At 52.0% G+C, this 11,427-nt stretch overlaps 1 protein-coding gene across 1 annotated transcript in view; it reads left to right on the top strand.

The window, feature by feature from the left end:
• C8G (complement C8 gamma chain) overlaps positions 1-8,140 on the top strand; it is a 12,122-nt gene extending 3,982 nt beyond the window's left edge. Inside the window, exons 2-7 of the mRNA XM_019540492.1 lie at positions 1,261-1,400; positions 2,523-2,593; positions 4,077-4,184; positions 5,967-6,068; positions 6,763-6,801; positions 7,719-8,140. Coding sequence (XP_019396037.1) covers positions 1,261-1,400; positions 2,523-2,593; positions 4,077-4,184; positions 5,967-6,068; positions 6,763-6,801; positions 7,719-7,732 — 474 coding nt within the window. The 3' untranslated portion in view covers positions 7,733-8,140. The remainder of the gene's footprint in view (positions 1-1,260; positions 1,401-2,522; positions 2,594-4,076; positions 4,185-5,966; positions 6,069-6,762; positions 6,802-7,718) is intronic.
• Positions 8,141-11,427: the final 3,287 nt, after the last annotated feature.

Raw genomic sequence — 11,427 nt, 5'->3', positions numbered from 1 at the left:
CCCCCAGGGTACCCACATGGCCCTGTGCTCCCCAGTTTGGCAATGCAGTTGGGAGACATCTGGTGCTGGAGCAGTGTAGAGCCAGGAAGAAAGGGAAATGGTGGGGTGTGGGCAGGGCTGGGCTGCTGTATCCTGCTGCCGACTCCCCCTGGGTCCTACTGCCCCTGTCTTCTGTCATCTTTGACAGGCAGCCAGGAGCAGAAAAATACTTTCTACATTTTTTTAGGGGCCCTGCAGGCCAGATAGAATGGCCTTGCAGGCTGGATGCAGCCTGTGGTCCGTATTTTGCCCACCCATGGACTGGGGGCTGGCAGGGCACTAGGACCCAAATGAATAAGAGTTGGTATACAGCCAGTGAGCTGACAGTTTCATTATAGCCAGAGGGGTTATGGTTTCATTTGGGTTTTAATCAGTGGTCTGGGTTGGGGACTGATAGGGGATGTAGGAGGCCCCAGAGTGCCAGGAAGGCACATGAGGCTGAAGCTTCCTGGAACAGGGTGCAAGCTGCAGTATAGCCTGAGGGCAAGACTCAGGGTTGGGAGCCCAGCAGTAGAGAGAGGTCAAGAGGCAGAGTTGGGGCCAAGGGAGAGGTTCCAAGGACTAACTAAGAACGTCAAGATGTGTCGTTTGAGACTGACTGGTACAGGCAGGGTGAAGTGCAGCTGAGCCCCTGCCACTCCGGCCAGGCTCATCCTGTCCTGAGTGGCACATGGCTCTGCGGCCACCACTCCTCCCCGGTGCTGACTGAGCCGGAGCTGCGGCCCAGCTGCTGCTTCGCCTCCCCAGTGCCGGCCCAGCCCGACCTTGCACGGCCCGAGTGGCACAGCACAGCACAACACAGCACGGGGAAAGCCTGCCCAGCAGCCACTTTCCTGGGCTTACCTGCAAGGCAGGGCCCTTCCAGTCCTGGGCAGCAAAGCAGGTGGTGGCCCAGACACTGTCTCCCATCACTGGTGCCACAGGTTCTGGCCCAGCCCCTCTGCCCCTCTCAGGCTGCAAACATGGCCTGAGCCAGGGGCAAGGTGAGGCTAGCTGGGGCAGGCTGAGGTCAGGGTTGGTTGCCTCACAACCAGAGCCCAAGGAAACAGCCTGAGGTGTTGCAGCCAGCAGCTGGTGCCCCTGGAGGCTTTTAGAGAGGCAGCCGCCATTACGTGGGTTTTGAAGGGGCTCCGAGGGCCGGAGGGAAGTGTTTGGAGGGCCTCACAAGTGGGGAGGACAATTCATAGGGTGTGTATTGTGCCAAGCCTCCTTTTGTTACAGCTTGCAGGGAAGTGGTTCCTGGTTGGTGTGGCATCCAAGTGTGATTACCTGAGAGAGTTCAATCACCAGCTGGAAGCAACATCCATTGTAGCATCCATCCCAGATGGCAAGACCCTGGCCATCAGCACCTTCCGAAGACTGTGAGTTCCTCCAGGGCATGTTGGGTTGAAAAGGGTGGTGGTGCCCCAGGGCTGTACTGCAAGGCTGAGGTGGCCTCTTGCTGAAAATCCAGGCAACAGCCCTGAGCCCAGCCCACAGTCTTTCCTTGGAGTCATGTCAGGAGGCCACTCCTATTTGACCCAGCTGTAAAGAGATACTGGGCAACAAGGCTGGGAAATTAAAGGCAGCTCGGTGTGGTGATGTGTCACTACTGGGTATGCTCCATGGCTTAGCTCAGTGGGCCCCTGGTTTGGGATTGAGCTGCTCCCCTAACTAGCATGAACAAGTCCCATAGCCCCAACCACCAGTGCAGGGATCTGGAGGGCTTGACTCCTCCTTATGAGAGCTAACAACCCACTGCGGCTGACCTGTGTGCTTGAGGCACCCTGCACTGGATAGGGCTCCAAGGTAGTCAGGTGTTTGGAAGCAACGGGGTTATGTGCCTACTTTTGAGGATCTGAGTCATAGCAAGGCACACTCACAAGTGCTGGCTTGCAGAAAGGACCTCCCCTGGACCTTGCTCACCTCCCAGCTCCCATGGTACCTCCTCATAGTTGTAGATATGTGTTGCATGTGCTCACACCTGCCTTACTCAAGTTAGCCTAAGGCTGGGGCCTTGTGAGTGGCCATGGCCAAAGAACTGCCTTTGAAAACCAAGCTCTTACCGCCAGTGCTTCTGAGTCCCCTGGGGTCATAGACTTCAGCAGTCCACTCCAGTTGCAAATGGGGAAGGGAAGGAGGAGCAAACTGGAAGGGACAGCAGCTGGGCCTGATTCTGGACAACAGATGAGCATGTCTTTGACTTCAAGCGTGAAGACTGGACTCCAGCGGGACTCAGCTGAGTGTGTTTAATCATTGTGCTGGCTCAAGGGGCAGGACAGCAAAAACCCCTGACTAATAACCTGCATGGGGGGGGGCGCAGGACATTACTACTGAGCTAGTGGTGAAGGAAGTGTATTGCAAGGGGTTGGGGAGAGAGAGCTGTCACTCAATAGCTCATAACAGTCAATAGGTTGGCCATTGAATGGAGTATGTTACATCTGAGACCATTGCTTGCCTATTCTAGCTGGCACATCCACTGTTTTCTTCCCTCATGTCCACAGGGATGGGATATGCTGGAATATTAAACAGCAGTACAACCCCACCAAGACCACAGGACGCTTCCTCTTGAAGGGTGAGTGAGGGGAACAGTGGAGTTCATGTAAATCCAGACCACCTTCTAGATACAGCCTCCTGTATCTAGACTTTTGGACTCCACTGAAAGCCCTCCCAGATTTTAAACAACCCCATTGCATGTTGGGGCGGTACATTTTGTGGGGGCTTTTGTCCAGCCCTCTAGCATGGATGTGCTTTGTAACCTGGCTACTTGGTTCCCAGTGTATTAATCAAAGCTCCTGGAAACCTGATTCACAAGAGCCCTGCCAGCAAAGGAAGCCAAGAGGCCTGGCATCCCCTTCATACATGGTAGAACTGCCAGTGCAAGCCCTCAGGAGCTCCCACTCTCAGGATGTCTTTAGAAGTGGCAGGTTTTGCTTCTGACAGGAACTGAGCTAAGTCTGAGGATTTGTCCACAGGTAGTAACTGGTCAGGAGAGCTTCCATGTGGACACTGGAGGCAGGTTAAACTAACCAGAGAAAACACGCTTCTTCCAGAACCTGTCCACACAGGGAGCCATTCCAGAATAGCTCGGGTGCATTTCCACTCTACGTTATTCTGCAGTAACCGCTCCAGGTAGACAAGCTCTTACAGCAGTTTGCAGCTGTCCTTTTCTGTGTTAGTCTGTCCTCATGTCTTCTACAGAGCCCACTGCAGCCTGGTTTCTGGTACCCTTTTGTGGCCAACTCTTGTCCTTTTGTTCTGAATCTAGTGTCATTTAAGTTCTTTTCTTTAAAGCCCCAGCTCTGGGAGTCATGTGAATAAATCAGAATCTCATTTTATTTTTAAAAAGGATCTTTCTAGCTGCTAAGGTCACAGAATGAATTTGAAAAAAATCATATATTTTTAAGATAATCTCCGTATTTCTTGAAGGGGTCCTGATGTAATTTTTTGGAAGGCTTGAAGGTAGGAAAACTGCAGGGGATGGCAGCAGTGTCCAGAGAGCTGGTGCTTTCTGCTCTCTGTCAGTACAGCACCTGGTACAGATGGATCCTGATCTATGACCTGGGTATCTACTTGCTACTGCAGTGCAAACCGATGAAGCAGTGCTGGCGTAATGCATGTGCTGGCTGGCCTTTGAAGTCTGCCTGTTTTTAGTATGGCAGACAATAAGGAATCTGGGGAGCAGAAGCGGGCTTGGAATCTCGGCATTGCTGAGTTTTGTCCTTTTATTCACAGTTGTCTTTGCTACTTGAGCTCCCAGGGGAGGGGACCCCTTTGGCAGTGAGGGGACAGCTTGAACAGAGAGAACCTTTGCCATTTTATCTGTGGTAGTTGTGGAGCCCTGTCTCCTCAGAGTCTCACACTTGAGTATCTTGAGCCTGAGCCCTAGCCTATTCCCCTAAACACTGGACTACCCTTTCTCTCCTCACATCCTTCCTCATCTAGTCAGTGCTCCTGTAGTTATCACAGCACCCAGCACAACAGGGCCCTGATTACGACCCTTAGTACTACCATGAGACCAATCAATGCCAATGACTTACTGTGGCCCTGGTTCCCAGGCCGTGGCTATGGCGGCAACGTGGACGTGGTGGTGGGGGAGACGGACTACAACAGCTACGCAATCCTGTACTACCAGAAGCGCCGGAAGATCTCAATCAAGCTCTATGGTGGGTGTGTGGGCTCATGACCCTGGGGGCTGGTCCCCATAGGCAGATGCTTTCAGAATGGGGGTAGACATTTGCACCTATAGAAAAGTTCCTTGCACGATGCCCCCCAAGGTTTATTTTTAGGGTGACTTCTCCGGGGGTTTGATCTGGCTGCCCAGAACTCCAGCTTGTAACCTAGGACTCTGGGGTCTGAGCACAGAGCTATGTGAGCTACCCAGACATAGCTTCCTCTGCCTGCCACAGATGGGTCTGAGACCGTGCCTGGTGAGTTCAAAGAGAGCAGGGCTCTTCTTGAGTCTGTTTGGTGGTAAGGAGTGAAGAAAGCAGACTTTTGGGTTTGAGAGCAGGTAGTGGATCACATGGAAGTCTTAGTGCAATGTGCCTAGACATTAGGCTTGTGTAAGCTGCCACTGAAGGTGGTGAGGTTCTCCATGTCCAGGGGCTGGAGGAAGGATGATACCAAAGTACTTAATGCTCAGGTACCAGCTGGGCTGGAGCTGGCTTTCAGGATTTTCCAAAATGCTCCATCCTGAACTTGGATGAAGTCAACATTCAAATAGCTTTCAAGAACTGAGAAGCCCCTCAGCAATTTAATCTGGGGTCAATCAAAACATTTAACTTCAATCATTCTGGAACATTTATCACATTCCTCTTAAACCTTTTCTTTTTTACTGCCATTAGCTTGGATTTTGACACAAAGTCCTTTTGAAATGGAGATGTGGAATATTTTTGTTTAGAAATGGTAAAGTTGAAACAGGTTTTTAAAGACTTTTTCTCAAATTTTCAATTGAAAACACCTCTTCTGCCTTGCTGCAGAAAGTAGGCTTGAAGTTGCCACAAAGTCAGTTTAGATTGGATATCAGGAAGAAACTCTTCGCTCTTAGAACAGCAAGGCAGCAGAATAGACTGCTGAGAGAGGCTGTGGGCTCTCATCACTGGAGGTGTCCAAGAAGAGTTTGGACAGCCACTAGTCAGGGATAATCTAGAGGTAGCTATGCCTATGTTGTTCTATGGGTATTTCCCATGTTTTTTGTTGGCATGGGGCCCAGTGGAAACTTTTTCCTGCCCTCCAACCTCTACATGTGTTGGGTCTAGGGGAGGAAAAAATAAAACCTTTTCTCAGAGGCATTGGCTGTTGCTTGCACCCAAGGCTGGGGTGTGCCAGTGCTCCTGCTGGAACTTAAACCTAGAGGTTCCTGGCTAGAGGATCTTGCCCCTCCACTCTGGGTCAGACCAATCACCATGTTTAGGGTCAGGAAGGAATTTTACCCAGATTGGAATAGACTGTGAGGGATTCTGCTGTCCTCTGTAGCAGGTGGTGTATCCCTCTTCCTGGGATCTGTCCAGCATATATTAACAATCTTTGCAGCAGCAGAACGTTGGCCACTGAGGTCCCCCTGGTTTACCCGTGATGTTATATCTTGGGTTTTGTCAGGGCTGACTAGTTAGTTTGGCTAAGAGGTTAGGCATTGGGTTTGCATAGAATAGTTTGGATAGGGATAGACATGTTGCAGGTGAGAGACTGGACTAGAAGAGATGACCGCTGGAGGGCCCTTCCAGCCCGACTTCTCTATGAGTCTATGAAAGGGCTGTTGGAACTGACCCTTTTCCACAAAACACTTAATTGCTAAGAAATTAGCATTTGAGTGCCCCTCCAAAATCATTTCTTATTAGCAACAAGGAAAAGCTTCCTTCACAATTGCCTGACCAGCTCTGCAAAATACTAGTAAGTTGTGCTTGAGGCTGGATGAGACTGGCTTCTCTGTTTCTCATATCCCAAAGGAAGAAATATTCGGGTCAGCGATGCTGTTATCAGTAAATTTGAGCAGCACGTCACAGACATGAACATGAATGAGGACTTAACCTACTACTTCCCTACATATGGTGAGTCACAGGCTGGCCTTCCACACCCCATGGGTCTACTCTTGTGGGTGCACTTGAGAGGCAAGAGGAACCCCCTTTGTGCTCCATTTCTCTCTGAGTCCCTGTGGTGCTGGTTGGCATGAAAACTTCTCCTAAAGGGATGCACAGCTCAGACTCTGTGACAGCTCTGGGAGCCGAGAGGTGAGGGTTGGCAGCTGCAGGGGAGTGGGAGCTTTGTCATCAGTGGTGGGGCCAAGGTTGCAGATGTCTTCTCAAAGAGAGGCAGGAAGGTCTTGGCAGGGCAATTGGGGGGGCATTAAGGGTCCATTTTTAGAAGGAGCTGGCAAAGTATTGCCCCCATGATTGCATATCCTTATGCTACCTCATACTCACAACATGTTTAGGGGCTGGGCAGCACCCCCTGACAAGTCTGAGGAAGCCTCACCATCCCCAGCACAAAGGATTCTGGTGCAAAAGTGCTTGTGCCATGGGCTCCCATTAGGACACCGAATGGGAGAGGGCCTGGCAATTGTGCTATGTTCCATGGATCTCCCCATATAAAAGGGCTGTGCCCCTCAGCAGGTGTAAAAGGTCATAGCTGGGGTCTTTCCTGGAAGTGGAGTGATGCCAGCTGAAGAGGAATCCCATGGTGGCTACCTGCCTCCTAGCCATAGAGCTCCCGGGACACTAACGCCCCATGGCTTATTTGTTACAGGGTTCTGTGACTCTGCAGATGAGTTCCATATTCTTGATGGTAAGTTGCAAACTCTGGGCCCGTTGCTCTGAAACCAGCAATGACCTAATTGCCTCAGGCCTGCCTATGGGTAGGAACAGGGTCTGTTGTACCAGCACCCATGATTGACCAGTCCAAGGGTATCTCCAGTACCCGCTAGCCTGTGTGCTGCTAGCAGCACAGCTGTGGGTGCCCAGAGCTCAGCATGAGTCGGCTGCCTAGGTATTTCCCTGGAGATATGGGTGGATTTTGCAGTCTGTGCTGAAACTCAGACTGCCATAGCTACCCTGTTCTCAGTGCCCAAGCAGGCTAGAATAAAACCTGCTGGGCTGTCTCCATGAGCTAGGGTAGACCAGCCCTGACCGCCCCTTGTGGCTGGGGTTGACCATTTAACTCCTGCCTCATGAGGGGAGAAACAGCCCTATGGCACAGGGGGAAGAAGAAGAAGAGTGAAAAGCTGCACTTGGGATCCTGAATGCTCCTGTACTGAGCCAGGGAGGAAACCCTTTCCCCCAGGACAATGGCTGCCATCAGTTGGAGGCTCCTCAGCCCAGCCAGCTGCCACATGTACTACAGATGTGTCAAACTAGGCTCCGTAAGCCTGGGTGTAAGGAGGCCAGTGATGGGGTCAGACAGGGAGGTGAGTCCTTGGGCTGGGGATGATTAGATAGGTAATGCAGTCTAAGCTGGGGTCAGGTGGGGAGGGATTTCCCTGGGGCTGGGTAGCAGGGTCTGTGCTGAGGTGGGGCTGGGAACAGACTCCAGCTCTTTGGGAGAGGGGTAATTGCACCTGTCTTGGGAGCAGCTGGTAGAGGCTCTTAAGGGCTTAGTGTAATGGGGTCTGAGATGGGGTCATGCAGGCAGGGGACTTGCTGGGGCTGGTGTGATGGGGTCTGGGAAGTGGAGCCCTCCCCTCAGACTTGTTCTCTGCCTTCCAGAAATGAAGAACTAGGAGGAGGTGGAAGCACCAGAGAGACCCCAAGGAGCCTGCACACAGGGCCTGCAACAATGCTGAGTGACACAGGCTGGACCACAGCACCGTGGGCACAGGAGCTATCAGCAGCAGTCACCCAATGAGTTTGGAGGCCTAGGGGTGAGGGCTGGGGATGCCTGCAGCAGTCCAGGCTGTGCACTGCTCCTGTGAAGTCTCTCGGGTTCTGCCACCCATAGAGGGGGTGGCTGCTTTGTGCTTGGCTCTATGCAGGCTGCCGTGGAGGAGACGCATGATCTGTGCTCCCCCCCAATAAATGCTGTGCAGACAGGGAGGGCTCCTTGGCTACACATTTGTGGGAAGTTGGCACAAGTGCCATGGATGAGCTATGCCAGGAGGTCTCCCATGTCTGCACCCATAGTAGCCACACACTGTGATCTGGCCCTTCAGAGTTCCTGGCTGTGCCAGCAAAGGCAGTGCCCATCCCTACAGTAGTGCAGAGCTGTTCCGTGGCTTACAACCTGAAGGACAGGAGGAGCCATAAAGGGGCAGGGCTGTAAGTGAAAGAGGCTTCCACTGACCCAGTTTGCTCTGAGGGGAGAGAAGGGAGGTACCTCTCCTGCCCCACTGGTTTTGGGATCTCACTCTGGACTTGCCCAGCACTATTCCCTTGTCCCCTCATCAGTCCCAGAACAGGCCTGGCTTGATCAGGCAGCAACTGCTCACGCTTTTCCAAGGTACCTTGAACAGCTCAGCTGGCATCTGGGGACACATCTTTTCAACTTAGGCAGGGTTCAGTGCCTTTTAATCTGAGTCCTTCCCTTGCCACTCACATCCCACTGGGTCTATGAGCTCCACAGACCACAGTAATTCTGCACCAGCATCAACTGGCCCACTACCAGCACATCCACTGACTGCAAAGACACTAGCCACCTAATTATCCTCTGTCACGTGCTCCCCTCTCTGACATGGTGCCAGTCAGACAGTGCTGCCAATGGGGGTACCAGTCGGGCCAAGGCAGCAGGCAGGCTAAATTGCCCCAGCTGACCATGGTTACTTGAATGGGCCTGACTGCAAGAGGCCTAACTACCCACAGCTGGCCCCAGGTGGCTTCATGGGCATGGCTGCCTGCTTATAAACAGCAGCCCTTTATCTTTTCAGACTCAAGGCACCTCTTGGGAAATATTTTCACCTGTTTCTGGTCTATATAACAAAGATAGAGCAATTCTTCTGTTGCAAAGAATTCAGAAAGCCTCAGCAAGTCAGGTTGGTTTTGCTGCTATGGATTCCTTGTTTGAAATGTTTCTCCTGTGATTCATGTAGGTGTTTGCACTCCTGACAGTGCTAATATTCTATAACACCCTGTGGCACCCTCAAAAGGATCCCATACACCCTGGTGGAGAATCACTGGCTTAGGAGGACACTCATCAGAGCAGATGCTTTATTGCGTAGCCTTGGGCTTCTGATTTCTAGTTCCTGCCTGCTCTTGGCTCTCTGTATCCTGCTTGTTGGTTTCTTTGGCTTCATCCTTGTTCCTGGCTTCTGCCTGTTGCCTGCTGGCTGCTTTCTATTAATTCCTTGCTCCAGCTTGCCTGGCCAGCTCCAGACACCAGTCCTCCAACAGCTGGTTCCTAGTTTGTGGTTTCAGATCATTGACTGCCCATGTCCCGCCTGCTCTGGAGCCTCTGGCTAATAACTGTGCTTGGGATCCCTGCTTCCTGTTCCTGACCTGCTTTGCCCCCTGGCTTGTATGTCTATCCAGGGTTACTGCTTATTTCCCAGTTTTCTGACCTGCCTACTCGTGCTCCCCTGACCCTAGTTGGGGCTTTTTTTCCCCTGACCTTGTCTGTCCCTGATCTCCTGGGTTGCAATCTCTAGGTTCAATCTGTGACTGTCTATGTCCTGGTTATACCCCTGACAGTACCACTCTGCTCTCTGGAGAACATCCACCATCATCTGCCACGGTGCCCCAGTCAGTCTGCTGTACTGACTATCCTAGGCCTCCTCTACCCATCCTTAAATCTGAACTCACCTTGCCCCAACACCAATCCCACCTGGACTCCCACAGGCTGCAGACACTTCCTTTCCTGCGCAGCCATTATATTCTCCTTTAAATCCCTAACTTCTGGCATCCAAATGAATCATTGGTACTTGCTAGTGTGATCCTAAGCTCTAGACTTCCACTGACTTCCAGGAGGTATCCCACAAAGCACTGTGAAATAAACCCCAGCATGCAGAGCCCAGCAGCAGAATAATGCATTGTGGGCTATCTGCCCATAAGGCCGTGCACTTATTTAAGAAACAAAATCCTGGCTGCCCAGATTCAAAGGGAAGAAGGTTAAGGCAGTGGAGTAGGTGCATTTATGTGGGATCACTGGGCTCCTATACACAATTAATTGAGTCTGCTGGAGCATGGAAATTACTGCACTCCAGCAACCTCCTGCACCCCGTGTATCAGAATCCCTGCACTGAAAAATGGTGGCAGGGTGCTTTAAACTAAAGCTCATTCAATGAGTGCAATGCACCCCACCACAGATGCACGTAATGCTCTGGGCACTCAATGACCATGGCCTTTGGAGCTGTGCTAATTAAAGCATCCCCTCCCCCCCCCATGCCTCCCAGAGCATGTGTATAAATGCCCAGTGATTCTACAGAAGTGTTAATGCCAGATCTATCCAGTGAGAATATCCCTGTGATGACCACCCCATTACTGGACCTGCTCCTGCAGGATCCTAGGAGGAAGCACTGAGGAGAACAGAAACCTTTAGGGTCTTTCACCAGGTCATAGGATCCTGACAGCACCATCTAATGAGCAGCGACAGTGAATAGCAATAGCAAACATACACACACCAGCATATAATTCATCCTGGCAGCACCAGCAGCTGTGTAAGAAGGAGTTCAATGTGGATACAGGCAGGGGCCTAGACCCTACCAAAGTCATAGGTCCTCTGGGGGAACACAGTTAAAAGATGCCCAAGTCCTTTCTGCTCAGGAAACGCGAGGTGTATGTGACCAGAGCAGGGCTCTGGCAAGCTGTGACTGGGCCTGTGCAGTCTGGGCTGTGATGTTTCCATGCGGATGAGTGCAGTGAATGCTCTCCGTCCCCGGGGCTGGAACATTCAGGAGGGAGAGGGGCCCTGCCGCAGGCCAGGGAGGTTTTGCTGAGCAGGCAGAAGGGCTGAAAGCTGCTAATATCCAGGATCCCGTATGAGGGGTGAGGCTGTGGTTTGCAGAGCGAGCCCTTCCCATCTGGCTCCCCCCAGGAAACAGCACAAGGGTCACTGCTCTCCCCACATCATGGGGGTTTTGCAATCCTTGCTGAAAACATTAACACATGTTGTTTATCAAGGGAGCTTATGTAAGGCAGCACCGCGTGATCCTTCCACCACGTTCTCTTCCAGATTAAACCCTCCATTGTTCCTGCTGTCCACGTGCGGGGCAGTGGTATCCAGCTGGGATCAAGCCATCTCTCCTGGGCATCCCTGTTTTCCTGCCCTGGCAGGTGAAATGTCTGGGATCAGCCTCCAGCTGGGCACCATCACAGCACTAGGTTGGAGGCATACGCAGGCCAAGGGCTCTTGTATCTTCTCACAGCTAGCGGCTGAGACGGGGTGGTACCATCCTGGCCCAGACGCTGGTAGGACCCTTGCCAGGTGCTGCATGTGTTTGTTGCAGCTCCCTGCACTTTACAGTCTCACGGCTGTATCCTGTGAGGT

Source organism: Crocodylus porosus, unplaced genomic scaffold, assembly GCF_001723895.1.
Source record: "Crocodylus porosus isolate Cpor-Errol unplaced genomic scaffold, CroPor_comp1, whole genome shotgun sequence".
NCBI lineage: Eukaryota > Metazoa > Chordata > Crocodylia > Crocodylidae > Crocodylus > Crocodylus porosus.
The sequence above is the reverse complement of the archived record's forward strand: the minus strand, read 5'-3'. Positions and strand labels throughout refer to the sequence as shown.